This window comes from Rattus norvegicus, chromosome 19, assembly GCF_021556685.1.
Source record: "Rattus norvegicus strain SHRSP/BbbUtx chromosome 19, alternate assembly SHRSP_T2T, whole genome shotgun sequence".
Lineage (NCBI taxonomy): Eukaryota > Metazoa > Chordata > Mammalia > Rodentia > Muridae > Rattus > Rattus norvegicus.
The window spans coordinates 36,150,968-36,178,398 of NC_141552.1; the positions used below are offsets into that span (position 1 = coordinate 36,150,968).

The 27,431-nt window shown below is 41.1% G+C and overlaps 2 protein-coding genes and 1 long non-coding RNA gene across 6 annotated transcripts in view; 1 reads left to right on the forward strand and 2 right to left on the reverse strand.

Annotated features, from left to right (window-relative positions):
• LOC147999372 (uncharacterized) overlaps window positions 1-27,431 on the reverse strand; it is a 267,261-nt gene that overhangs the window by 201,416 nt on the left and 38,414 nt on the right. The window lies entirely within an intron of this gene.
• Hdip1 (HDAC and MIER1 interacting protein 1) lies at window positions 89-27,059 on the forward strand. Of its 2 annotated transcripts, none has more exons than NM_001134421.1 (4): window positions 89-238; window positions 6,219-6,315; window positions 20,317-20,499; window positions 26,036-27,059. In NM_001134421.1, the coding sequence occupies exons 1-4, from the start codon at window positions 173-175 to the stop codon at window positions 26,152-26,154; spliced, it is 465 nt and encodes a 154-aa protein (NP_001127893.1). In that variant the 5' UTR covers window positions 89-172; the 3' UTR covers window positions 26,155-27,059. The 2 variants fall into 2 exon arrangements, with proteins under 2 accessions (NP_001127893.1, XP_087450214.1); XM_087594088.1 differs by lacking the exon at window positions 89-238 and adding an exon at window positions 269-723.
• On the reverse strand, window positions 2,855-23,999 carry LOC147999373 (uncharacterized). Its single transcript, XM_087596617.1, has 5 exons — window positions 23,904-23,999; window positions 18,561-18,678; window positions 8,250-8,351; window positions 7,298-7,370; window positions 2,855-5,654 (listed from the first exon to the last, which is right to left on the reverse strand). Exons 1-5 carry the CDS (start codon window positions 23,997-23,999, stop codon window positions 5,399-5,401), a joined length of 645 nt encoding a protein of 214 aa, XP_087452743.1. The 3' UTR covers window positions 2,855-5,398.

Below are 27,431 nucleotides of genomic sequence, written 5' to 3' on the forward strand. Positions count from 1 at the left end.
GGGCGTGGCGATGGGACTTCCCTGGAAGGGCCGCCGCCTCCTCCTCCAACCCGCACGCAGCCCCGCGCACGCGCACGCGCGCCTCCACGGCCGGGTCGCGGCTGGAGTGAGGACGCGCTGTGTGGAGCAGCGGAGCCAAGGCGCTGCTTCCACAGCTGCTCAGGAGGGGAGCATGTCTGCAACTCGAGCCAAGAAAGTGAAGATGGCCACCAAATCGTGCCCGGAGTGCGACCAACAGGTGGGCTGGGCCGGCGCGAGCGGGCGGGGCAGGCAGGGCGGGTGGCCGTTGCTCGGCGGCGGTTGGCGGTGCGTGGCGGCCCGCGGACAGCGGGGGGCCTGGGAGCGGGGACCCGGTGCTGCCCCTTGTAGTCCCGGGCTCGCCCGCGGACCCCTGCGGTCCCTGATGGCTTTGTTCGCGGTCGGGTAGAGTGCGGTGCTGCCTCTCAGCTGTCGCTCCCCGCCACCTGGGTGGCAGCATAAAGCAGACAAAAGGACAGTAATGGTGCTAACTTTTTTTGCAAATTTGTGGACTTCCGGAACGCTGTAAAAAACCAACCAGTTTTGATGTGTGATTTCTAGTCCTTCCTTTGCGTTGTTAACGGAACACGGTTTGAATAAAGTCAGCGTTAAGGCTCTTCCTCTCTGCGTGTGCCCCGTCCCACTCGTACTATTAACTGTTGTAAATTTGACGTGTCTGCTTCAAGATTTTCTTTTAATATGCGGGTACGTGAATTTGAAATCATATTTAGATTGAGTTCATGGAGTAATAGTCGTAGTTTTTAAAAAATCATTTTTCTTTCCTACATTTAAGTACGCCTAATAACAGCGTGATAAACAAAAACTCGCTCAATTAAAACCATCCTTAGGCCCTTTATGCCGGCATGCAGAACTGGGTTTATACTGCTTTTTCCCGAATCTTCCCAAAATGACTACCTCTCTCTCTTCCCCTCCCCCTTCCTTCTCTCTGGAGTAATTTGAAATGGGTGGAGACTTAAAGTAATCCGATTTAAATATACTATTTAGGGCGTGTTCTTGTAGGTTTACTAAAATCTTAACAAAATTACATATTTTATTCAGTATGATTAATAGGCAGTGTTAAAAAATGCTGATCTTGGAAAGTTGGGCAAGTTTAGTCGATAGAGCGTACCAGCCTGCAATATAAAAACAGTCGTGTTTCCCAAAGTAGACTTACATTCATTCTTTCCGAAACCAAACTAAATTTTAGCAAACTTGGACTTTGTGATCTGTCTATTGGCAGATTACTTCAATGTTTAAATAATTTTCAGTTAAGGCTTATACAGTATGAATTATGCATTCTGTTTCTGTAGAGCACAAGCCCCTTGTATTACTTGGCATAAAATAACCCTTTGGGGAAAATAATCTGTTTTTAATATCCTGGTTTTTGGCCAGTGAGAAGGCTTTAGCTGGTAAAGGTGCTCAGGCCTGAGTCCAGAGCCGGTGTGAAGGTGGAAGGAGGGAACTGGCTGCACAAAGTTAACCTCTGACCTCCACATCTGTGCTGCTCAACACCTACACACTCATAAACACACTAATGACTGAAAAAACCCTGAGTAAAGGAAGAGCAGAAAACCTTAGCTTGTAGGAGTCCTTGAGACTGTTCAACAGATCGGGGTTTTATTTGGAAGACGACATTCACCTTGGTGTACAATATACGCATATTTCTTTTCCATTTTCTTTTTGTAAGTATTTGTGTTGTCCCTGGGAGTCGGTGGACAGCCCGGGGCAGTCTCCTCCAGCGAGGTTCGCAGGGCTGGAATTGAGACTTGTCGGCTCCACACGCTTTCCTTCCTATAAAATCAGCTCTGGCTTGGCTTGTTTCAGATGCAGTAATAAAATACCGCAGGCTGTGTTTGTCACAGTTCTGATGGAAGTTCAAGGCCAGGTTGTGTTCTAGTGAGAATTCTTCTGCCTTTTTGGAGTTCTCCTGTGGCAAAGAGTGTCTGCTCTAGGCCCCTTAAGGTCACTAATCCCATTAGGAGCATCCCACCCTCACTTAAACTCAATTATCTTTGGAAAAGCCTCACTTGGAAATACCATCACAGCGGGGTCTAGGGATTCATTATGTAAATTTTGGACAGTGAACATTTAATCTTTCAGGAACGAGTAAATTGGTTTAGGTTAGTTTTGTCTTTTATTCTTTTTTTGTTTTTGTTTTTGTATTTGTCTTTTATTCTTTGTTTTTTTTTGTTTTTTGTTTTTTGTTTTTTTTTGTTTGTTTGTTTTTTTGCGGAGCTGGGGACCAAAACCAGGGCCTTGTGCTTGCTAGGCAAGCGCTCTACCACTGAGCTAAATCCCCAACCCCTGTCTTTTATTCTTAATACTGAAGAGAATATGCCAGATGACAAATGAATTTTTGATTTCCCAATGGTGGTGTTTAAAACCAAGGCCTTGAGCCCCTTGTTGATATGATATATATTATGTTAATTATATTATACATCAATTATATTATACATCATTTATGTGTTAATTATAGCATATATTATTATATTAGTATATATTAATTTAAGTATATATTATATATAAATAGTAATTGAGTCGAAAGTAATAGGTTAATTTTAGTTTTCTAATTACTTAAAAAGTGGCTGCTTTTAGTTTTAAACGAGAGAAAATTAGAACTGCAAGTAACTTTTTAAACAAAACACTAGAATATTGCCAAGATTGTAAGTCATTTCATGAATATTGAATTAGGTTATAGCTTAGAGACATCAATGTCAAAGCTTTAAAGTGAGTTTCTGCAGCTGACTAGACAGGCACAGGCCCTAAGTGTGAAAAACTGGCACAAGGAAGCAAGCAGGCAGGTTTTCAGCAGCTTCCAGCGTTCTTGTGTGGGCTGTTAAGAAAGCACACATAGTTGTATAACTTCTAAACCTTCGTGCTTCTCGTGTTCATGAGGGTCTCGTTCTTGGGCTGGAAATTACCAAACTCTTTTCAAAGCATTTGGCAGATTTCTGTTATTTTTCATGTTCATTATTGGTTTTCCTTTCATTTTAAAAAGCAATGCACTGTTTTTCCATGTGTGTCACATCTAGCAAGCGTGTGTGCTGTGGGTGTCTGACCTGTTTATCATGAAAAGAGTCTTAGTACTCTCCCCTTATTTTGGGCAGATGCAGTCTAAGACCTGTAGTAGATGAGTTGAAAGTAATAGGTTAATTTTAGTTTTCTAATTACTTAAAAAGTGGCTGCTTTTAGTTTTAAACGAGAAAAAAATTATAATTGCATAACCCAGACAGCGCTGAACGTAAATTAGACATAAGCAGTTAGAACAATATGTTCTAATACACGTTCTGGGATGTCTGAATGAGCAATTCCTGAAAAGAATCTGCCCACAAAGGCTGATTGATTCAACCTTGGGTGCTGTAGAAAGGATGCCGTGTTACAGGCCCAGTTTCCACTGGAGCCACTCCCTGCCTGTCTCTGTGCCAGGCCTGCATCTGAAAAGACAAAGAGCTTTTGAGATGAATTAACTTAAAACCCTAATTTTCCACCAATCAAAAGGCTAAGAGATGTATCAGCCAGCGTCTGAGGCCTATAGCGAAGGCTTCTGTGCTTTGCTGTAGCGTCCTAGTTAATGTATTTGGAAAGAGCTTTGATCTATGACTCTTTGTTCTGTTCTATAAAAACTTCAGGGAGCTGCTTTCATGTTGGAATGTAGAATTTGGGGTAACCCAAATCTGTTCCTAGGCCTTGGGTGCTCATATTTAGCTCTAGAACGAACTCTCTTCGTGATGTAAGTGCCGTGTTTTTGCGTTGACAACCTTAATCTTTTTCTAAATAGCCTTTGCCATTTTTATCCTTACTGACGTTGGGTAACTGAAACCTCAGAAAGCAAAAATAGTGAGATTTCTATAAATGAGTTTTCTTTACTGGTTTTTGCCCAATCTTGTTGTTGTTGTTTTGTTTTGTTTTGTTTTGTTTTTTGGGTAACATTTAAAAAACTTTTAAACTTTTTTATTTTATTTATTTTTTGATCCTAGATGATTTCAAGTCCAAATTCTTGTTTGCAGATTCTAGCAGTGTTACCATTTTTATATCTAATAGGATTTCTTCCTCCCCCACAAGTATTTATTGAATGTTTATTTTGTGCTAGACATGCTCTAGTAGTCAGATGTGGTCTAGTAGTCACCAATAATATGACATTGAGCAAATGTGTAGCTGACCCTGTTTTTTCTTTTCCCCCTTTTTTTTAAATTTTTTTTTATTTATTCATTTATTATATATAAATACACTGTATTTGTCTTCAGATACACCAGAAGAGGGCGTCAGATCTCTTTACAGATGGTTGTGAGCCACCATGTGGTTGCTGGGAATTGAACTCATGACCTCTGGAAGAACAGTCGGGTGCTCTTAACCACTGAGCCATCTCTCCAGCCCTCTTTTCCCCTTTAAAATATACAGCCTAAATAATATTTTTCAAAAAAAGGATCGATAAATAATACATCTTAGTAAACAATACTTTGGATTTTTCCATTAAAAACCTAAAAGTTTAGCACTAGAATTTAAATTATTTTAAGTGAAATTGGATGAGTGTTTAGTGCATTTTTACAAACCTCCTAGTGCTGTAATTTAATGATACTAACAGTACTTAAATTGTTCAACTTGCCTGAAGTTTCTTTTTATAGGATCTGGTTGCAGTGTTTTGCATTTCTGGGGCAGGAGTTGAGGGGAACATTTCATTTTTAAACAGGACTTTAGAACGAATTAGCTTAGACACAGAAAGTATCTTGAGTGGAACTCATTAAAGGAAACCATCTTATGAGTTGAATTAGGTAGTATGTACCTGGGTCTCAAAACCAACTTTATCTGTTAATTATGGTAATAGGTTTATATGATATTATTTTATTTTTATTTTTCCTTTGGCAGTTGAATCCAGGCAAGTACTCTACCACTCAGTCATTATATTCCTAACTTTTTACGTTTTTTGAGACAGTGTCTAAGCAGTCTACCTACACTTAACCTTGAACTGATTGTGCAGCCCACGAAGGCCTTGGCCTCGTGGCCTCCCTGGCTCAGCCTTCTGTGCTAGGATTATAGTCCTATCATCAGGCCCTGCCCTTCTCCTCTCCCTTTTTAACTAATTAGCTAATCAGTTAATTGTGTGTGTGTACAGCTGCTCCCATAGATGTATAGAGAATAGGACTCGTGAGAGTTCACTCTCCTGCCTCTTATCTGGTATTGAACTTAGACTGTCAGACCTGCAAGCCATCTTGCACGCCTGATTGTTGTCTTTTAAGTGGAAATTAAAGATTTTGTGTTGTACTGGGCATGGTGACACATGCTTGTAATCCCAGCATGTGGGAGGTAGAGGCAGAAGAGTCAAGAATTCAAGGGTAGCTTTTGATAAACAGCAAGGCCAGTTTGGGCCACTGGAGACCCTGTCTCAATAAAGCAAAACCCAGAGCAGCTCAGGTCGTTGGCTCAGGGGTTGAAGGGGTTTGAATTCGAGCTTTACAACTTGAGTTTGAAATGGAGTAAAAGCAGGGGGAAAGAATGGACTGCCCATTGCCCAACTATACACGTCGTCGTCGTCGTCGTCGTCGTCATCATCATCATCATCATCATCATCATCATCACCACCACCACCACCACCACCACCACCACCACCACAACAACAACAACAAGAACAACAACAACAACTTTACAAATGAAAAAAATCCAGTGGTTTAGTACTTTAGTGCAAAAGTAGAACTATTTTTCTCCTGTCATTATTAACCCTCAGTCGTATGAGTTGTACTCACATGATCAGTAGCTGGTTGGTTCCATTTCTTGTTTCTTCCTTCTGTGACATGTAGCTGATCTGCCTTTCAGTTTCCATTCTCGTTCTTCCAGCGGGGGCCTCACAACCTTCTGTTTATCTTCACCACCTTCTTTTTCTCAATTCGCCTCAACTGCGGTCACTCTTACCAGTTTCGGAAGCACTGCCTTTTGTCATCGCTGACCTCCCTTGGCCTGGTGTGTTAAGGTTTTCTGTTGGGCATTCCCGTCTACACACACATGGCAGCCAGTGTTCATGACACTGCATCCCAGATACTCAGGTGTCACAGGCACTAGGGAAATGTCAGTATTTGTGACTGACTCTCTCAAGCAGAGGTTTCAGTTAACCTGTGGCCCTCAGCTAGTTCCCTCAGCAGGAGACTCGGTAAGTACTGAGGACGTAACAGTGGAAGAAGAGTGATCCCGTTTTTCTTTTTTCCCTGCAGATTCCTGTTGCGTGTAAATCATGTCCCTGTGGTTATATATTTATTAGCAGAAAACTACTAAATGCAAAACACTCAGAGAAATCACCACCGTCTACAGGTAATTGTAAAAGTGAAACACAACAGCTCAGCTCTTGAAACTCAACTTGTGACCCTGGTTCATTTCACATGAATGTTAACTCCTTTATAATATTGGCAGTAGGTAATGCAGTCTTAGTTTTATCTATTTAAAATTGTCCTTAAACACATTAGGCTTAGCTTAGGAAGGATGACAGTTGGTGTTGAGTTAGTGACAGACAGCTCCTAATCTATCATGTGATGAGCTCTGACAGGCGGGGCACCAGTCTGCCAGCACCGAGTCCCCTGTTCCTCCGCCCCCACTACTGCTCCTCCTTCCTGTCCGTCAGTGGAGTCACCATGTGGGAGGGTTTTTTGTTTGGCTTCTGTTATCGAACAGTGTTTAACGTTTACATTCTTGTCTCTCTTCCATCCGTTCCTTATTTGGATAATATGACTATGCCTCCAGTTAGCACTTCACCTTTTGGTGGGCCATTGGCTTTATTTTTGATTCCTTTCACAATGCTGGTAAAGTTTGTAATAACTTGGACGTTTTTTGTTTGTTATTCAAGATTATAATTACATCATTTCCCCCTTCCCTTCCCTCCCCTGATTCCCTCCCTGTACTGTGTGTGTGTGTGTGTGTGTGTGTGTGTGTGTGTGTCTGTGAGAGAGATACACACAAAGACAGAGACAGAGAGAGACAGAGAGACAGAGAATTCTAAATACATAAGCGTATCCTGCTGAGTCCATATAATGTTAAGTGTATGTATGTGTTTTCAGGGCTGACCGTGATACTAGATAGTTCACTGATGTGCTCCTCCTTGAGGAGTACTGTTTTTCTCAGTGTTCCTTAGCTTTGTGTTGAGGCCACATGAGCTCCCTTCTCCATGTGAGCACTATTGGTTCTTGTTTAGGCAAGCCATATCGGTGAGACTTCATGGGCGTAGTTTCTGACCTTTTTTTTTTTTAAAGATTTTTTTACTTTATGTATAAGAATACACTGTAACTGCCTTCAGACACACCAGTAGAAGGCATCAGATCCCATTACAGATGGTTGTGAGCCACCATGTGGTTGCTGGAAATTGAGCTCAGGACCTGTGGAAGAGCAGTCAGAGCTCTTAGCTGCTGAGCCATCTCTCCAGCCCAGTGTCTGACATTTCTAAGAGACACACCCTCACAACAGACTCCCTGTTCCTTGGCCCTTAGACTCTTTCTGTCCCCCTTTCCTCAGTGGTCCCCCAGTCTAAGGCCCGGGTGTGACATCGCACATGTATCATTTGGGACTGGATCCCACAACTCTGCATTTTAATTGGCTGTGGTTTTCTGCAATGTTTCCATCTGTTTTTGTAAAGAGAAGGTTTTTTTTGATGGGTAACTTTTTTTTAAAAAGTAGTGTCAGAAAAAATGTAACTTGGTTCAGTATGATCAGAATTTTTATTGTTATTCCCAGTTTCTTGTCTGTTAATGCAGACAACTTGGATTATTCAATAGGCATATTTATTAAAAGATAAAACTACAACAGTGAGTTCAAAGTAAGAGTAAGTTGGCCTGGTGGTGCATGCCTTTAATCCCAAATCCCAGCATTCAGGGAGGCACAGGTAGGCAGATGTCTGAGTTTCAGGTTAGTCAAGGCTACATAGTGAGGTCCTGTCTCAAAAATTAATAACGGGGTTGGGGATTTAGCTCAGTGGTAGAGCGCTTGCCTAGGAAGCGCAAGGCCCTGGGTTCGGTTCCCAGCTCCGAAAAAAAAGAACCAAAAAAAAATTAATAAGCAAGAGTAAGTTGTATAAGCATTTATTTTATGTATGTGAACACACTGTCACTCTTCAGACACACCAGAAGAGGGCATCAGATTCCATTACAGATGGTTGTGAGGTTGGGATTTGAACTCCGGACCTCTGAAAGAGCATGCAGTGCTCCTAACCACTGAGCCATCTCTCCAGCCCAGCCTTGACTCTCTTAAGGAAGACATACCGATTGCTTTCACGGAATTTACATTATCATGAGTATAAGGTAGGGGTTGGGGATTTAGTTCAGTGGTAGAGCGCTTGCTAGGGCCCTGGGTTCGGTCCTCAGCTCCGGAAAAAAAAAAAGAGTATAAGGTAGACAGTGAACAGATAAATGGAAAATAGCCACCTTATGATAACTGCTTTCTAGACAATTGAAATAGCCAGAGCTATTAGCATTTGCATTTCATCAAATACTTATTATTTCTAGTGTGGGAACTTTCAGATTCAGTTATTGGAAATCTGTAGTAAGTTATTATTATAGACTGTAGTTACCAAACTAGCTATAGAATGCTAAAATGAATTCTTTCTGTCAAATCGTATCTTGATACATGTTACTTAACTTCTCTTTATTCATTTTCTTTGTATCTTCCTATAACCATTATTCTGCAAACATGAGTGACAACATTGTTCTGTTCCTCACTTATTTAATGTGATGTTCTTTGTGATGAGTAGTCTTCATTGTCAGTTTTATTGGACTTACAGTCACCTAGGAAACAGATCTCTGGGCATGTCTGAGGGGTTTTCCAGAGAGGTTTAGCTGAGGAGTAAAGATCCACCCTGAATGTGGGCACCACAGTTCTATTGGGCTGGGGTCCTAGACTGAAGGAAAGAAAGGAGAGAGCTGACCTTTAGTGCTCTCTGCTTCCTTCCTGCAGGCTCGGCGTGACCTGCTGCCTGGTACTCATGCCACTGTGCTGCAACTAGAAAAGCAGCTGTTTTCTCTTTCGGTCCTGTCACACTGCTGCATATGCTAGGGTTTTAGGTTTAGTAGCCAGATAATATTCATGCATGCTAGGGTGTGTCAGTGTGTCTGTATCTGTTTCTCAATCTCTGTGTCTTTCTGTGTCTTTCTGTGTCTTCTGTCTGTCTGTCTGTCTGTCTGTCTGTCTGTCTCAGTGTGTGTGTGTGTGGTGTGTGTGGTGTGTGTGGTGTGTGTGTGTGTGTGTGTGTGTGTGTGTGTGTGTGTGGTGTGTAGGTTCTTTACCAGTTTACCTGTTGATGAACGGTTGGATTGATTTATGCTTGAGTTGTATTGGAGTAAACAGGAGTTCAGACAGTTCTTTTGTGTTCATTTCATTTGCTTTGCATGAGTACCTAGTACAGAGTCGCATATGATGCTGCTAGCTTGCTAAAAATCTATGTACTGTTTTCAATTGGAGTTATACTGTGTTTTTGTGAACATATCAAAATATGTATGGTGAATTTAAAGACATAACTCTCATCTAAAAAGCAGAGAGAGGGGTTGGGGATTTAGCTCAGTGGTAGAGCGCTTGCCTAGGAAGCGCAAGGCCCTGGGTTCGGTCCCCAGCTCCGAAAAAAAAAAAAAAAAAAAGAACCAAAAAAAAAAAAAAAAGCAGAGAGAATTTATTCTGATGCCGAATATGAGATGGCCCAGGAACACAGATTTAGGTCACCTCACACCCCATGTTTCAACATGGTAACAGCTTAATGAAATTTAAAAAGTAACAGGACAAAAAAGTTACAAAGTAAGGCCCTTTTCAGATACATTAGTAGCAAGGACTGTAGGCCTAGGGGGTTAAAGTAAAGGAGGAGAGCTCTGCTGTAACTCCCAGATGCTCTTTGGATGCTCTTTGATCACACTCCGAGACTTCTGCTTACAGGACACGAGCAGGCCATCAGTGACGCCCAGAAGACTCGGAGTCAGAAGGATAAAAAGATCGCTAGGATAAACTGTAGTTAGGCTGTGGACCTGCAGCCTTCCCATCTCTCCACAACCACTGAAGTTCTAGTCAGTTAATCTGCCTGCACAGTGTTCACAGGAAAACACAGAGTTTTTTCAGGATCTTTTGTATTTATAATAGTGCTAGGCCAAGCCTTTTACAGTACAATCCTAAAGCTGGTTAGAAGTTTTAAGTGTGCCTAACCTAATATCTGGAGTTCTTTTTGAATAGGCACATAATTGTCTATAAGCATAGGAATTATGTGAATTTTCAAGGTAACATATTGTAGTTGCAAATGTTAACAACCATTTGTCATGAGTAGGTATTGGTTAAAATAGGGCACATTATTTAGAGAACAGAATGTACTAGTTAGAATGATAATAATTTTTATGCATTGACTGTGGAAAACTTTTCAAAGCACTGTTACGTTGTGGGCACACACCTTTGATCTCATCCCTCAGCACTGGGGAGAGGAAGTACAAGTGAATGATCTGTTAGGTAAAGTGAGGAATTTTTAAAAGTTTAAAATTAACTTTGGCAAAAGGAAGAGAGATAAATGTTATAAATAAAGGCATGTTAAGCCGTGATCGGGGCCAGCGAGAGGCTCGCTGTGTTAGGTAAAGGCATTTCACTTGTTACCAAGCCTGCCAATCTGAGTCTGATCCCCAGGCCCACATGGTGGAAGGAAGCCAGCTTGTCCTCTGCCCTGCACCATGGCATGTTTGTGTGTGCACATGCACACCACACATACAGGAAATATAATAATAAACGGTGCTCTGTGCAGGAACCTAGACCCGTAGGCAATTATTCTTTGACATATTTCCAAATGACATATGTTTTTTAGGCTTTTTTTTTTTTTTTAAAAAGGAAATAGGTATTTAAAAAAAGAAGAGCAATGGCTCAGCAGTTAAGAGCACTGGCTGTTCTTCCAAAGGTCCTGGGTTCAATTCCCAGCATCCATAGGAGGCTCACAGACAACTGTAATTCTGGTTCCAAGGGCTTAAACACCATATTCCGGCCTCTGTGGGCACTGTATGCATGTGGTACCTAGAAATAAATACATGACAGCAAAACACTTGTACACATAATATAATAATCTAAAAATGTTATTAATTGAGGATTTTATATAATTTTTTAAAAAGATGTATGGGGCTGGGGATTTAGCTCAGTGGTAGAGCGCTTACCTAGGAAGCGCAAGGCCCTGGGTTTGGTCCCCAGCTCCGAAAAAAAAAAAAGAACCAAAAAAAGATGTATTTAGTATACTGTGTACTGCATGCATATATGCCTGCACACCAGAAGAGGGCACCAGATTTCATTACGGATGATTTTGAACCACCATAAGGTTGTTGGAAATTGAACTCAGGACCTCGGGAAGAGCAGCCAGTGCTTTTAACCGCTGAGCCATCATCTCTCCAGCCCCGAGGATTTCATTTCTAAGTTGAGCAGTTGACCTAGAGTTTAAAAAGGGTAGTAGCAGGGGTAGAAATGAGATTAGTAGGAGAAGACCTGTCTTGCATAGACAGGCTTTGGGCCTAATGCCCATCACTGCTATTATATGATTTTGTTACTACTCTTGTGTGTATATGCACGTATGCTGGCAACCATGTACCTACATTGAGCATGGAAGTCAGAGGTAGTTTCAGGAGGCTGTGCTGTCTTTCCAGCATGGTGCAGGGATGAAACTCACATTGTCAGGCTTGTGCAGCAAACATCTTTACCTGCAGAGCTATCTCCCCTCTCCCCCAAAAGCTTTGCAGTTAAGCTTGAAATTGAGGATATTGCTATGTGTTCTCTGCTGGCCTAGAACATGGTGTTAGCACAGGATGTCCCAGTCTTCCAAGTGCTAGCTAGCATTCATAGTCCTTTCCCTACATCCAGTGCTGAAGATATTTCTTTAAAAGAGGAATTAAAGAAAACTCTGTGTTTCTTTTTTTTTTTTTTTTTTTTTGGTTCTTTTTTTCGGAGCTGGGGATCGAACCCAGGGCCTTGCGCTTCCTAGGTAAGCGCTCTACCACTGAGCTAAATCCCCAGCCCCCTGTGTTTCTTAAAATTGTGATCTGTACCAAACCTACATTTACTTACTTGCGTGTGGGGAACACATGGCATGGCATGCATGTTGGAGGCGGGGTCAGACAACATGCCAAAATTGGTTCTTTCCTTTTACCATGTGGGTTCCAGGAATCAAAGTTCTCTTCCCTACCGAGCCATCTCACCCTCCCTGGAGGAGTTAGGAATCAACTATTTAGCCAGTTACTATTACTAAGGGAAGTATTAATTAACTCAATTTGTTCTATATCTTTATTTTCCAGATGTAGATTCTCATCAGAGGTATCATTTTACAGTTAATTACTGGCTATATCTTTTTTTTTTCTTTCTAGAATTTTAACTATAAAACTTGTAGAAGAAAATATAAACAAATTCTTTTTTTTTTTTTCTCTTTTTTTCGGAGCTGGGGACCGAACCCAGGGCCTTGTGCTTGCTAGGCAAGCGCTCTACCACTGAGCTAAATCCCCAACCCCTATAAACAAATTCTAAATCAGATTTAGTCCATAAGACTTCCTTGAAAAAAATATTGAAGACAATTGAAATGGGAGTTCATTAACATTTTGCTTGTTCACTTTCATTGGTAAGTGACCACCTTACCTTTTATTGAGAGAAAAATAAAAGGTGTAAACCACAACTCACCATATTACTCATGAACAAACAAAGGCCAACAGGCAATCAAAAAAACGTTAAAATGATAGACTCACGTTAGTGAGAGAGAGGAGAGATCCAGCCTTCAGCAGGCAGAGGCAGAAAGATTCAGATTTGTAGGTTGGCCTGGGCTGCTATGCAGAGAGAGACTCTTGTTTCATCCTTGGTCTCCAAGAGCAGTGTCAGGGGTTCCCTTTTTGTGGGTTCTTAGTCTTGCTAATAATTTAAAAGCAGACCCAGAAGCAAGTTCCAGGACTATTAGTGTTTGAGAGGAAAAGCATGGCAGGCAGAAGGAAGAAGATGGGGGAGAGGAAGTGAGAGGGAGACAGCTGTGCTTTTTGGCCAAGAAAGCGAAATCAAGCAGGTTCAACAGTGGAGGGTGGCAGGGAGCTGCATGGAGAGATTGGCTCAGAGACTGGAGAGAGGTTGTTCAGAGGAGTGAGTGAGTGAGCATGTCCAGAACCAGGACAGTATAGTTAGGACTTTGGTTTACGTGGGAACAAGAGACACAAAGGTAAAGGAAAGATTACACTTTTTGAGCTGTGACTCAGAAAACTGAGCAGGCTGAGAGGTGACAGTGTGCTTGAAGAGAGGACCTTCTGAGAAGTTTAAATACATTATCTTATTAAGATAATTAGTCCTCCTATTTCCTTAGTATGTTTTTTTTTTTAGGTGAATCATACTGCTTGAGGGATATGTCCTTTTGGCTAGGTGATTGACAGGCCCAGTTAGAGCAACTTTTTTAAAGACGTGATCTTCTATGTGTCTCTGATTGGGCCAGAGTTCATTTTGTAGATGAAGCTGGCCCCAAAGTCAAAGAGATCCACCTACTTTTGCCTCCCAGTGCTAGGATAAAAGGAGTTGACCTCCATGCAGTTGGGGACAGGCAGTCAATAGTAAGCAGTGTTCAGGGCAGTAAAAGCAGTGAAAGTCCGTGTGCAGGAGCCTGCCCTGTGTTCTTCCTCTCAAACTGTAATAAAGATTGTCCTCAAACTTGCTTCTTTATTTTTCTTTTTATGTATATGGGTTTATCTTCCTATATGTGTGTCTCAGGCCTAGTGCCCCCCAAGGCCAGAAGAAGGCGTCAGATCCTTTGCGACTGGAGTTAGGTAGACAGTACTGAGCTGCCATTGGGAGCTAGGAATTGGACATAGTCTTCTTTGCTCTTAACTGCTGCTCTGTCTGTCTAACCTCCAGACCGACTATTTTTAGGTCTTTTGTACAATTTTGTGTTGGAATTTCTTTTCGACATACTCTCAAGATAATTGTATATTCATTCATTCTCTGTCTCTCTGCTCTGTTTCCCTGCCTTCCTCCCCGTGTGTGTGTGTGTGTGTGTGTGTGTGTGTGTGTGTGTGTGTGTATCTCAGAAGTTGTTTCATACCTAGAAAGTTCTAAAAAAAAAAGCCCAAATCACGTGACACTTTATTTTTTACCATCCACTGTGACATTCACGCTATATAACCCGTAACTTTTCCTTGGATTGCAGTGTTTTCTTTCAGGTTTAGGGGTATAACTCTGGTAGGAAGTTTACCTAGCATACATATAAATCTTCCATTTGAAGGCTCAAGACTTCTACTAGTTGAGGCAGTTTTACTTATCTTTTAAAATTTAATTATGTTCTAAAGACAGGATAGAGTGTATCCTGAATTCAACTCAGGATGACTCACTGTAACTAAGGATGATCTCAGCTCCTCCTCCTCTCAAGCGTCTGAGATGACAAAGGGGCTGGTGTCAAATCTCGGTCCTCCTGCATTCCCAGCAAACACTGTGTCAACTGAGCTGCCTCAGGACAGCTTCCTTGTTTGTCCCGTTTGTTTTCTGTGTATTTAGCGGTCTGTCAGTAGTACATACCACTGTGTGGATAATGTCGTGAGAATAGTGCAGGGTGAAGGACTGGGTTCCTCTCACAGGAAAGAGGACTGTCATACTTGTTATAAGGTAACTTTTACATCTGTGTGTACCTATAAATGTTCCCAGCAGGAAGAAAATGGGAGGATAGAATAAAGAGACATACCAGCCATGCTTAAGGAAACCTTTCTGGAAACCTTACCAGTCCCACTAAAGGCATTATTAGTCAGAACAGGTTTTCCTGATCACTTTCCTTACAAGAGAGTCTTAAGGTATAGTAACTTGTGAACTTCTCTGTCAAGCCCTGTGTGGTGCTTTTAATCCCTGCATTGGGGAGGCAGAGGCATTTGAGTTCCAGGACAGCTAGAACTACATAATAACCCTGTCTTCAAACAAACAAACAAACAAACAAACAAACAACAAACACAAACACAACCTCTCCTCCCAAACACACACCAAAAACCAAATAACTGTTCTCCTATGGGTGTGTGGCAGGGTTATTGGTGTTTTCTTCATTTCCTGGCACTGTACTAGTTACTTTTCTTGTTGCTGTAACAATATATTTGACAAGAAGCATTAAGGGATGAGCTTTTGTTGTGGCTTAGTTTAAGGGGTACAGTCAGTCAGGGGAAGGAAGGCATGGTAAATAGGAGTGCGAGGTCAAGAAACAGTAGATGAGAGTGGAGCTAGGCTGGGGAGCGTTAAAGCATGCCCACAGTAATCCCTAAGTAAGCCAGAACAGCATTTAGAGCCCAGCATTCGAACCCATGAACTTACAGGAAACATTTCCCATTCAAGATACAACATTCTGCCCTTGGTACCTTTATGCTCATGGCCACGTCATGGAAAAATGCATCTATCCTAACCTCAGACGTCTTCATAGTGTTTAACAGTTCCAGCACTGGTCAGACGCCAAATTATTTATTAAAGACTGAAGAGAGCCTTAATTGAATCTCTAAAAAACAAAAACAAAAACAAAACAACATCAACAACAAAATCCTGGGCATCCAACCCTGCTACTCTGCCCAGCCTTGGTGACTTTCTGGAACAAACACTTCCTTTTTTTGCATTTTTTTCGTTCCTGCAAAACCAGTACCACATGGACGGCAGTGCTGAGATGCACTGCCAATTTAAGGTGTAGCCAGACTCCCTTCCCCTAGGGTTGTTACCTACCTCTGTGAAATTCAAGTATTTCCCTGGCCAAATCTCTTCAGCAGCATCCTCAGGTCAGTCTTTGCCTATTCAGGTGTATTTGGGTTTTCACAAGATGGGGCCTTCAGGAGGTGAGGGCTTGCCCTCTGGCTCCTTTCCTGATCCATTGCAGGGTATGAGGTGTCTTTCTAGTGACAATAATCTCTGTAGCAAGTAAGGATGCTTTGTTTGCACAAGCCTTGTCTACAACTTTAAGGTCACATTTCTTTCCTCAGGAACCTGCATAGTTTACATCGTTCTGCTTCATTTGTTCTCTCTCTCCTGTTACCAGAAACTTCCACCGCCTGAATGTTACCCTGCTTGCAATTTCCTTGAGAAACAAATTAATTCATTACTGTGAATTCATTCTTGCCAGCAACTCAATATAGGTGTAGAATGTAGCCAGATTCTTTGCTACAATTTAACAAATACAGATTTTAACCAGTTCCCAGCAGAGAGTCCTTGCTTTCCTGTGAAAACAAAAAGCCGAGCTATCATTTGGATCTTCCAAACCGCCAACAGAAGGCCTGTTGTTAATCTCTGTTTAACCAGGGCTTCTCTAGTCTGCAGCTCCACAGTCTCTAAGAACCACATGGTTAAGGTTATCCACAGAGCGTGTGTGTATGCCTAAGAGAGATCATGTGTGTGAGCACGCATAAATTGCTCAATAATTTGGTAATTCTTTTTAGAAATTATTATAACACAGGAACTGGACTATTTTACATCTCTACTGGTAATGCCTAAAAGCTCTCAATTTTTCCGTGTTCCCACTAACACTTTTCTGTTTTGTTTTTATGTAATATCCTGATGATGGTGTCTTTGTATAGTTTTGATTTGTGTTTTTCTTTCTTTTTTCTCTTAAAAAAAGATTTAAAAAGTTTATGTGTGGGGTTGGGGATTTGGCTCAGTGGTAGAGCGCTTACCTAGGAAGCGCAAGGTCCTGGGTTCGGTCCCCAGCCCCGAAAAAAAAAAAAAGAATTTGAAAAAAAAAAAAAAGTTTATGTGTATGTATGTGTATCAGTGTGTGGGCATTTGCGTGTGCATACAAATGCTCCCAGAGGCCAGAGGTCAAGCTCAGGAGCCATTGTCTAGGTGTTTGGGAACTGTGTCAGTGCAGGCAGATTCATAAAAAGGAGCCTCTGTGACTCATCCTTCAGGTAAATTCTAGTAGCCCCTCAGGTTCAAAGGGGAGCCTGGAGCTGAGCTAGGCACCACCAGGGGGTTGTAGGAAGTTCTGCATCAATAGGGCCGAGCCTGCCCTGGTGCGGCCTATGTGGCAAAGGATGTCACAGCATGTGCTTCTCCATTCTTTGTCTGGGGTGCGTGTAACTTCACCTGGAGCAGGGAGTCAAGAACAGGGCAGCTAGCTATAGGGCACAGGATCTACAATTAATGATTTTGTTTTATGAGGCAGAATAATTTAAATAGGACCTGTGGCTTTCTGATTGCAGTAGGGTACCTGGTTAGCAAGCCTTAAGGATCAGCCTGTGGCCGCTTTCCCAGTGCTGGGATTATAAGCAGATGTCACCATGCCCATATTTTATATGCTGCTGAGGATCAAATGTGAGTTACAAGTGCTTATGTGACAAGTGCTTTACTGACATCAAATCCCTAAAAGAAAAACCTTTAACACACCATACTGCTATAGAACATTAATGATAACTTTTTAGTATTGAATGTTCAACAGCTGTCTTAGGGTTTCAGTTGCTGTGAAGAGACACCATGACAACTGCAATTCTTAATAAGAAAAACACTTATAGTTCAGAGGTTTAATCCATTATCATCCTGCCAGGCAGCCATGGTACTGCAGAGCTGAGAATTCTACATTCTTGATCAGCAAGCAGCAGGAAGAGAGCTTCTGACACCTTAAAGCCCACCCCCAGTGGCACTCTTCCTCCACCAAGGCCACACTTATTTTCTTTTTTTTTTTTTTTTTTTAGAATATATTAATCAGGTTTATTGGGAAGCTGGTCCTGGACAAGTATAGTGGCCCCTAAGAATGGAGGACGACAGAAGAGTCGCCAAAGGGGGAGGGGGAATAGGGAGAGAGAAAGAACGGGCAGGCATACAGAGAGAAAATAGAGAAGGACAAGAAGAGGAGGAAGTGGTAGTGAAATTGAGAGAGAGAGAGAGAGAGAGAGAGAGAGAGAGAGAGAGAGAGAGAGAGGGAGAGGGAGGGAGAGAGAGAGAGTCCAAAATATAGGGAAGAGACTCTGGGCAAAGTGCAACCCAACTCCTGGGCTGGAAAGTTCAGGGCTGGGCACAGCAGGGCACACTTATTTTCCAATAATGCCTCTCCCTATAAGTCTGTAGGGGCCGTTTTCATACAGAGCACCGTGTCAGCTCATGTTTCTGTTCTGTTTCCCCGCCCTCCTACTCTGCTTTCTGTTGCTGGAATAATTACCAGAAAGCCTTTATATTGTGCTTGGACCCTAGGGACATAGGCTAACATATTCCCTGAACGATCTGATTTTTATTTATTTATTTTTATTAGTTATTTTATTTATTTACATTTCAAATAATACCCCCCTTCCCAGTTTCTTCCCCATAAACCTCCTTGCCCATCCCCTTCTCTCCTGTGATCTGTGTTTCTAAGTTGAAAGTTGGCTTTAAAAACGATGTGACTGGCCTTGGGCTCTGTCATTGTTTCTGCAAACCTGGTGACCCCTCTCCATTCTTCAGACTGGCCAGGCTTCTGCAGGAAATGTGGCACACCAGCCCTACAAAGTGACACAGTGCAGCAGGGACAAGGACTCTGGGAGGGCAGGGGGGTCGGGCAGGGAAGTAGGGTATGGCAGGAGACCGTGTGGTGACAGTGGCCAAACTAAGCCTGTTTTCCCTAAAAAGGCTAAACTTACAGAGAAGGTTGAGTGCGTTGAGCTCAGCTGCAGACCTATGAGAGCACTGGCTGTGGAGAGGTGTGAGTGGTGAGTGGGGGCCTTTAGAAGGAGAACGGGCCCGTGGTCCACTTCTAAGCTAGGTGTTATGAAGACAGCAAGATCAGGAGCTTGTACTAAAGATAAACAACCAAAGTCCACAAGACTGAATTCTTTAGTTTTACTTTTACCTGACTATAATTGGTACTCTGTCTGTCTGTCGTTTATCAATGTTGGCAGTTGTGAAGTTCGAAGACACTCTGGTTCTAGTGCTTATTTAGTAGGTCTAATAACTGAAACACCCACTGATGTGGCCTATTAGCAAAGGCAGGAAGGAGCAGGTGGGATTCTGGGAAACAGTCGGGTGCGGGAGATTTGCCCCCCAGATGCAGAGGAGGTCGGGTGTATGAATCTGAGGAGAGGTAACCAGCCGTGTGGCAGAATGTAGATTAGTATAAGCAGGATAACTGAGTTACAAGCTAAATGGGAGCAACTGTAAGACAAGGCCATAGACCTTGTGACAAATAAATCCTCTTCATGCCACTCTTCAGGAGCTGGGGAGGACATAGAAAAGCACCAGATGCTTACACACAGTGACTTACATAGTTACATACAGTACAAGTAGTTTGAGCTTTTAATGTGATATACTGGAGGTTTTAGGATATTTGATATGTTTTATTTTGCTACAGTTGTACTCTTAATGGTATTTAGATTGTCCTATTATGGTCATTAGAACCTGCTTCAAATTAAATCCTACATCTTTCAATAAGTCCTCAATTATATTTGGTGACTTTTTGTGGTCTGGAATAATTGAATATTCTTGTGTAATCCAGTATCCTTGAGTCTTAGGCCCAGAATAAACTTTCTACAATGACATGTAGAGGAAGTTAATAGTGATTTATGCCTGCCCCGTTCTTTGAGACAGGGTTTCTTTATGTAGTGCTATCTGTTCTGAGTGTAGACCAGGGCGGTCTAAACTCACAGAGCTCCATCTGCCTTTCCTTCCTGAGGGCAGGTGCCACTGTGCAAGTCCCCACTCACACTGGTCCTTAAGTCTCCATCTTTCCCGTTATCATTGTGGTTTTAGTTATTTTGGAAGTTAATTTTCTGTTTCTTGAAGTTAGATGTATGCTGAAGTAAAAACATTATTTTAATTTAACATTTTGATTTGTTGGGCATAGGGGGCCTCTTGCAGTAATAAAGTCTCTATATTAGTGAGTTCCTGGATTGTCCACTCCATTCATGGAACAAGATTCTGTTATATCAAGGATCACCCTTCTCCGTGGGTTAGGTGGGAATTCCTTACTTTCTGTGTCTTAAGAGTATGTTGTATGTGTGCTCTGTGGTTGGTTTTATTGTAACCTTTGCTACGCCTCAGGCCAGTTTTACTTCTAACCTACTTATTCACTCTGTAATTGAGGTAAGGGCAGAAAGCAATGGATCCACCCCATCCCCTTATGTGTGTCTGTGTTAAACTTGGAAACGTGATGGAAAAAACAGAAAGGTTGTTGTGGAGCAGGGCCTGGAATTAAAGCTGCCAGGTGAAGACATTTGCTATCTCTTAGAAGACCTTCCCTAACTTCATACGTCTGATTTCTATTGGTTGCTCTATGTGAGCATGGGGGCACTGGAGCTAGCGTTTACAGACTTAGAAAATATGCCAGGAAGGGAAAGGAAGGTACTTGGCAAATCGTTGTTGTGATGCCCTGAAATAAATCACTTTTATTTATCCATACAGAAAACAAGCATGAGGCCAAGAGGAGGCGAACAGAGAGAGTCAGGCGAGAGAAGATAAATTCTACAGTAAATAAAGATTTAGAAAACAGAAAGAGATCTCGAAGTAACAGCCATTCAGATCATATCAGACGAGGAAGAGGAAGACCTAAAAGTTCATCCGCCAAAAAACACGAGGAAGAGAGAGGTATGGTTAAACCCCAGCGCTTCCCAAATACCAAGCCGATAAAAGGGAATAATTAGATAATAGTAGTGATATAGTGGGAGCTTTGAGCTTAAAAAAAAAAAATCACAATTCATATTTTGGTTTAAAAACATTTTCTTTTTTTCATTGCAGTACTGCATTTTGAGCCCAGTACACAGGTCCACTGACCCCACACTTGCAGCCAGTACATTGTTAGCTTTAAAATGAAAACAAAGCAAAACACAAATTCTTATTAGAAACCTAAAGGATTACATTAGATAAAAGTCCATATTGTTATAAACCAGTGGCAAAAAGTTCACAGATCTTCCAGATGCTAGTAAAAATTATTGTACTTTGTTTCTGTTTTGTTTTTGGTTGTTTTAAAGCAGGTCTAAGCAGTTAGTTTAAACTGCTTTACTATGGATTTGAAATATGTTTTTCTTTTTTAAAGTGATGTTGGCGTGCGTATTTAATTGCTTTTTGTGAGGTTTGAGTGCCTCCTCCCCAGCTTGCTTTTGCATGGTTAGTGTGTTCCTGGTCCCCTCTGTCTCTCCTTCCAGGTCTCTTTCTTTTAAGAAGCAGTTTCCACTCACAACTTATTTCTAGACTTCTCTAGAACTACAGCTCCTCTCCTGTTATTGATGCATCTTTAAAAAAGTTTTATCATGGAAAAATGTAACATAAAAGAGTAAGAAGAATGATATTCTGAGCTCCCAAATTGATACTTTGAAGCCAATAATTAATGGGAACTGGGTAGCTGCTTTTTTTTTAGAACTCTCAACCGATTCAATTTCATTTTCAATTAAATATATTTATAATTGTTATTTGTTAGTTACATTTTGCATTTCTTCAGATACTTAATTTTAGGTATACAAGTATTTTATATCAAAATACAAATGTTATTTGAGACATAGAATTATTCATGATTTCTGATTTTTACCAAAATGAAAAGTGTCGGGGTTGGGGATTTAGCTCAGCGGTAGAGCGCTTGCCTAGCAAGTGCAAAGCCCTGAGTTCGGTCCCCAGCTCCGGGGGATAAAAAAAAAAAAAGAAAAAAATGATTAAAAAAAAAGTGTCTTGGTACTGTGTGATGAAAGAGATAAAGTTTGTATCAGAATAGACTGTTGTATAAAGGCTTCACTTAGGTGTTTCTCAACTCTGAGTAATCTTATCTTTTTCTTTCTGTTCTACTCTTGCAGCTGCTTTGAGCCATTCACTTAATTTAAATACACTTAATTAACAATGAGGTCATCAGAACGTCTTATTTGAAGGGCTGTTTTGGAACAGAAACTGGGCAAGAAAAGTCCACAAAGAAGAAACAAAAAGTTCTATTTAGTCAGAAAATAGAACGTTGTTTTCAGTTGAAATAAAGGCAATATGGCTGAAAAAAATGGAAGGGCTGCTTTTTGAGTAGAGATTAAAGAAATGGATGCTGACAGTTGGGAAAGAAAGACTGTGTTGTTGGGCATATATAGGAAGCGTTTATTTGTCAGTGAATATTTTTCAGATATTTTCTGTGTAAGAATATTTTTGGCTGACAGTAGTGCTGTGCCTTTGATCCCAGCACTTGGGAGACAGACTGTTAGACCTCTGTTCCCTAGGAAAGCCACTGAGTCCCAGCTCTTGGTTCAGGAGCTTGAACCTTATGCATGCTAGGCAAGTACTCCAAAGAACTACATCCCCCAAAGCCAAATTATTCATTTTTTCTTTTGATACAAATTTCAGGAAATGTTACATATGTTTTAATCTGAATTTTTTTTTCCATTTTTAAAAAGATGGCATCTTGGTATTTAACCAAGTCCTCTTGCTCAAGATCTTCCTGTGTTAGCCTCTCTGGAGCTAGTGTTTCAGGCATATCCATCACATCTTGTGTACACCACGAGGACTTAGCCCAAAGTGAACTCTGTCTCAACTGCTGACCTCTGGAAAGCCTCTGTAAGCGAGTAGATGACACAGTGTGATAGTGAGACTTCACAAGCAGGAGGCCGAGGCTGGTCCCCACCTGATACAGTTCACTGTTTTCTAGGAATTTCCATGCAGTTTACAAAAGACTGGCTGGGTAATGCTCTGTGGTGCAAAGCAGCTCTTTAGTCTAATTTATTCTATCTTATTCTTCTGTTCCTTGCTTTTTCGGAGCTTGACAACCTTGAAGTAAGCTTAATATTAAATTAAGATTTGATTTTTAACACAATGAACTGAGCAAAGCCTGATACTGTATAAAAATAATCTGGCTTTATTACTTTATTTAAAAAAAAAAAAAAAGAAGATTAGAAAATGGAAAAGGAAATCCTCTACTTGCCAAGCTGATGCTTTGAAAAGGAACCGACAAAGCAGTCTTGGCCTGGAGACCAAGATGAGAGCAAAGCCATTGTGAGAAAGCTCAGGGTACCTAGAAATAAATATCTGTAGGGACGCATGCGAGTCCTGGGCCCTCAGGTGAGTCCTGAGCCCTGAGGTGAGAGGTCAGAAGCCTGTCTTCCTTAGGGAACTGGAAAAGCCCAGGAGGGAATGAATACACTGAGACTTAGGAGTTCTCGAGAAGCGCCTAGTAGACCATCTTTCTTCATATATTTACATATCAGCTTTGTTATACGTTTAAATATGAACAGATGACCAGAAATTACCAAGATCTCTGGAAGAAAGCATCTGGTAGAAAAGGTAAAGAATAAATCAAAAGGAGAAAAGATAATTGAAAAAGAAAAAGGTTGTTGTTTTTTTCCTTCAAGGAAAGGAAACAAAATGTTAACATCCTTAATAAGAAAAAGATGCCGCCCAGGAAAGAAGGAGCGCGGCGACACGTGAAAGGCAGTGTGTGCGAGAAGACGAACTTTCACACCTAGAAAATAGTTCTCCAAATACTGACTTTAAAATATTGGAAAACTACAAAGCATACATGAGTCACAACATGGAAACTTTAATAGGGTTAAAGAGAAAACTGAAGAACCCAGGAAGAGCTGGCAAAGATAAGAAACTTCAAGGACCAGTGTGAAAGTCTAACGTCTGTAAACAGTTTCAGAAAGAAATGTAGAAGATAGAAGACAAGGGAACTGTTGATGAATTCCAGAAATCTTTCCAATCCTGAAAGACAATAAAAATAAAACGGCCTATGAAGTTCCCAATCCAGTGGGAGGTTAAGGTGAGACCAGGGCACTTCCTCACTCTGTTACAGACTAGTCAGAGTGTCTGAATGAGTGCCATGGAGTACTGCCATCAAGGGGCGCTGCTTCTATGTGAACAGCACACAGAAGTAAAGAAGCCACTACAACATGTGACTGTTATTTAAGTCTAAGAAAAACCAAAACCTACTGTGTTACAAAGCATGGCAGTGTGAGTAGGGAGCGGTGACTGGAAAAAGAACACAAGGAATTTTGTGGCAGGAGGGAAAGCTCCTGTAGTGTGTTAGTTACCTTTCTGTTGCCTTGATAAAACTCTATGACTAGGGCCAGAGAGATGGCTCTGACTGCCCTTCCAGAGGTCCGGAGTTCAATTTGCAGCAACCACATGGTGGCTCACAACCATCTGTAATGGGATCGGATGCCCTCTTCAGGTGTGTCTGAAGACATTGTATTCATATACATAAAGAAAACAAAACCAAAAAACTCCAAGACTAAAACGCCACAGAGAAGAGTTTGTTTGGTCTTATGCTTCCAGAATGGTAAGAGTCCATCATGGGGGAGAAGTGTGGCAGGCACGGATACATCCTTACATCCTTACCTGCAGGCTTGAGGCAGCGAGCACAAAGGAAGTAGCAAGACCTTTAAATCTCAGAGCCCACCTTCAGTGTCATACTTGCTCCACAAGACCTCCCTAAACCTCCCCAAACCAACTGGGAACCAGTGCTCAAATGTCAAGACTAGGAGGTAGTTTTCAGTCAGACTAACACACGTCTCACGATTGGGTTGCATGAAAAATATGCACCTGTCAACACATTCAGATTCCAAAGGATTTGCATTATTTCATGGCATATAAGTTTAGCAGTAATTTAAAAAAATAACAAAGAGATTTGGATTTTCACAGCAATGATACCAATAATCAGAAGTCAATTTATTTTATTAATAATTCTAACGGGAAATTTCAAAGCTTTTCAACCACACTGCAACTTACTGTGAAAGATATTTTCTGCTATTCAGGGTTTCAAAAAGTATGATACCCACAGCCTTTTCTCAGGGAGCTACTGGAGGTTGCATGTACTACAATGAAGAAGAGAGCCAAGACAATGCCGGGATCTAGGACAGAACAGCCACAGGAGAGATGGAGAGAATCTACCTTTGAAGAAGGATCACAGCATGATAATTGCCCAGTAAGCCTGGAGAGCGGCCATTTCAGATGTGGCAGTTGGGAGGCGTGAAGAGATCTTTTCATGAAGATTAAGTTCTGTATGAACATCCTGAGATATTTGTGCGACTAGAAGAGGGTGCGAGTTGAATCAGAAATGACCACTAAGCAAATAAAAGGACCACCGGAGGCCAGCAAAGCCCAGTCGGTAACTGGCCGCCCACCTGTGTTGGGTCTTTGAAACCCACATGGAAGCAGAGAACACTCTTACAAGTCATCCTTGACCTCTTCCTGTGTGCGGTGTCCCAAGTGCACACTCACATGTGCACACACACAGAGATAAGTAGGATTCTTCAGAGAAAACAGTGGTACTTCAGGAAAAGTGAAATCACACAGTCGTAATGTAGACAGTGAAAATTGATGTTACAAAAATCGTGATTTAAATATAAAAAGACGAAGGGATAAACACTGAGGTGGAAATATGACATGTAAAGCAGAAAACTGCTAATCTTCTAGAACATAATGCAGAAAAGTCAAAGGCGCGTCATCCAAGAGTGCCACATTAGTGCAGATTTGTCTCTATAAGAGCAGGAGGGAGCAACTGAGGGGAAGCAGTTGGAAATTGAGAAACATGCATATAGGGACACACTTTTTTAAAACAAAGTTTTTGCCAAAATGAATTGGCTAAATTTTACATATATTTTTTATTCAGATAGCAAAATATTAAAACAAATAGTTATTGTAAAATATGAAAAAAATTGGGACATATACACAGATATGATGTTTTATGACTATCGGGGAGTTTTCTTTTGCTTAATTTTTAAATTTTCTGCTTTGAACATGCTTTGCATTTGTTACTGGGTAGAAAAAATAGCAATTAACAAGTTGGTTCTTGCTTCTGTGGTGAGGCTGAGGGGAAGGAGGCTGTTAATATATTCAGAAGATTATTGATGCTGTTCGGAGGGAATGTTTTCTAGGATGAAAACTTAATTTTGACCAAGACAGCTTATACTAGTGAACGGAAAGAAAAATAGGAGATTTTTGCAGAAATTGAATAATATGGAAATGAATAGAATTATAGTTTCTACTTAGTTTTCATTTCAGTCCTCACTTGTGTCATTTTTAAGTTTCAGTTTAGCGGATTATAGATTATATATTATAGATTATATATGCTTGTCGTGTAAATACCTGAAAGCCTCCAAACTGTTTTTCAGCTACTGTGCCGGCTGCCTTTGTATTAACCTTTGCCCTTTTCTTTCCACAGAAAAACAGGAGAAGGAAATTGACATCTATGCTAACCTCTCTGATGAGAAGGCTTTCGTGTTTTCAGTTGCCTTGGCAGAAATAAATAGAAAAATTATCAATCAAAGACTTATTCTCTGATATTTGTCTTCAGAATCTGTCGCCACTTTCTTCAGGATGATGTCAGCAGATGCTCAGACAGTCGTGGACTCTCAGACTGTGTGAGCGAGGGCCACTGTTGCTTCTCTCTGTTTTCTAGTCTGTTGCCACACTTAGGGAGCCAAGCTGCGGGCTTAGACTCTGCTGGGATTTCCTGTTTACCAAGGATTATTATCAGTGTTCTGTGTTGGGATTTACTAAGTGTATTTACAAAAACAAACAAGCAAAACTACCCCAAAAGCCCTGGCAACTGGATGGATATTTACAGAGGAAGGGTGGGGGATAGGAGTGTGGTGGAAGACACAGCCAGAGCAGCAGACATGCTTGGTGGTTTTCAGGTCTGCACCAGAGAGGCAGTGTCTTAAGTCCTGTCAGGAGAGTGACTTTTAAATGTATGTATTACAGGCTTTCACCATTAACAGATGCATATATACAGTCCATTGACTTTTAATACGTTGGTAATTGATATTTTATTGAATGGAGAATTACGAATATAGATTATAAATTCTGTCTTTAATTAACCTTTTTCTTGGGCGCTATTTTAATGATTTAAGGTAGGAGTTATATTTTCAGAAACTTTCTAGACAGTTTGGAAATTTGGGTGCTATATGAAGAAAAGCATTTAAGGCTGTATCATATTTCAAATATAAACACCTTGTTTTCTTGAATGTTTATTTATTGGTTTTAAAAAACTTTGCTGTTATCAAGATGGTGCCTGTTAACCTAAACACAGATATATTTATTATATAAATTGCAAAATATTTCTTAGCTACTTGTGAACAGTGATGTTTTGTCTGAATGAATGTTTCATTTATACGTAATTCTGGTAATTATTTAAACTGTTACTTCATCCTGGAAAAAAAAATAAACCTTAATATTGAAAGTGAGTAGATTAAATAGTGTGGTGTAGCTTTTTGTCTTAGTGAAGTTTGTAAAGTATTTTAGCCAGTTTTTGCAGAATCAATTCATCATTCCTCATAGCTTGGTATTCCAATGTGGTGATTAACCCTCTTCACACGCGTTAGTACCTTTTCATCCTCCCACAGCTGTATGGGGAAATGAGCCATCGTGGCTTAATGACTTTTTAAAAAAATGGCTCTTTCGGGGCTGGAGAGATGGCTCAGAGGTTAAGAGCACTGGCTGCTCTTCCAGAGGTCCTGAGTTCAATTCCCAGCAACCACATGGTGGCTCACAACCATCTGTAATGAGATCTGATGCCCTCTTCTGGTGTCTAAAAACAGCTACAGTATACTCATATA

What these genes read in the sequence shown, in the direction of transcription:
- Hdip1 (NM_001134421.1), top strand. Translation starts at nt 173, where the DNA reads ATGTCTGCAACTCGAGCCAAGAAAGTGAAGATGGCCACCAAATCGTGC. An exon ending in GCCCGGAGTGCGACCAACAG is followed by an intron (nt 239 to 6,218) that starts GTGGGCTGGGCC and finishes TTTTCCCTGCAG; the next exon opens with ATTCCTGTTGCGTGTAAATC. An exon ending in AAAACACGAGGAAGAGAGAG is followed by an intron (nt 20,500 to 26,035) that starts GTATGGTTAAAC and finishes TTCTTTCCACAG; the next exon opens with AAAAACAGGAGAAGGAAATT.
- LOC147999373 (XM_087596617.1), bottom strand. Translation starts at nt 23,999, where the DNA reads ATGTGGTTGCTGCAAATTGAACTCCGGACCTCTGGAAGGGCAGTCAGA. An exon ending in CAACGCACTCAACCTTCTCT is followed by an intron (nt 8,352 to 18,560) that starts GTAAGTTTAGCC and finishes TTTTTTCCGGAG; the next exon opens with CTGAGGACCGAACCCAGGGC. An exon ending in AAATTCCGTGAAAGCAATCG is followed by an intron (nt 7,371 to 8,249) that starts GTATGTCTTCCT and finishes GCTCTTCCACAG; the next exon opens with GTCCTGAGCTCAATTTCCAG.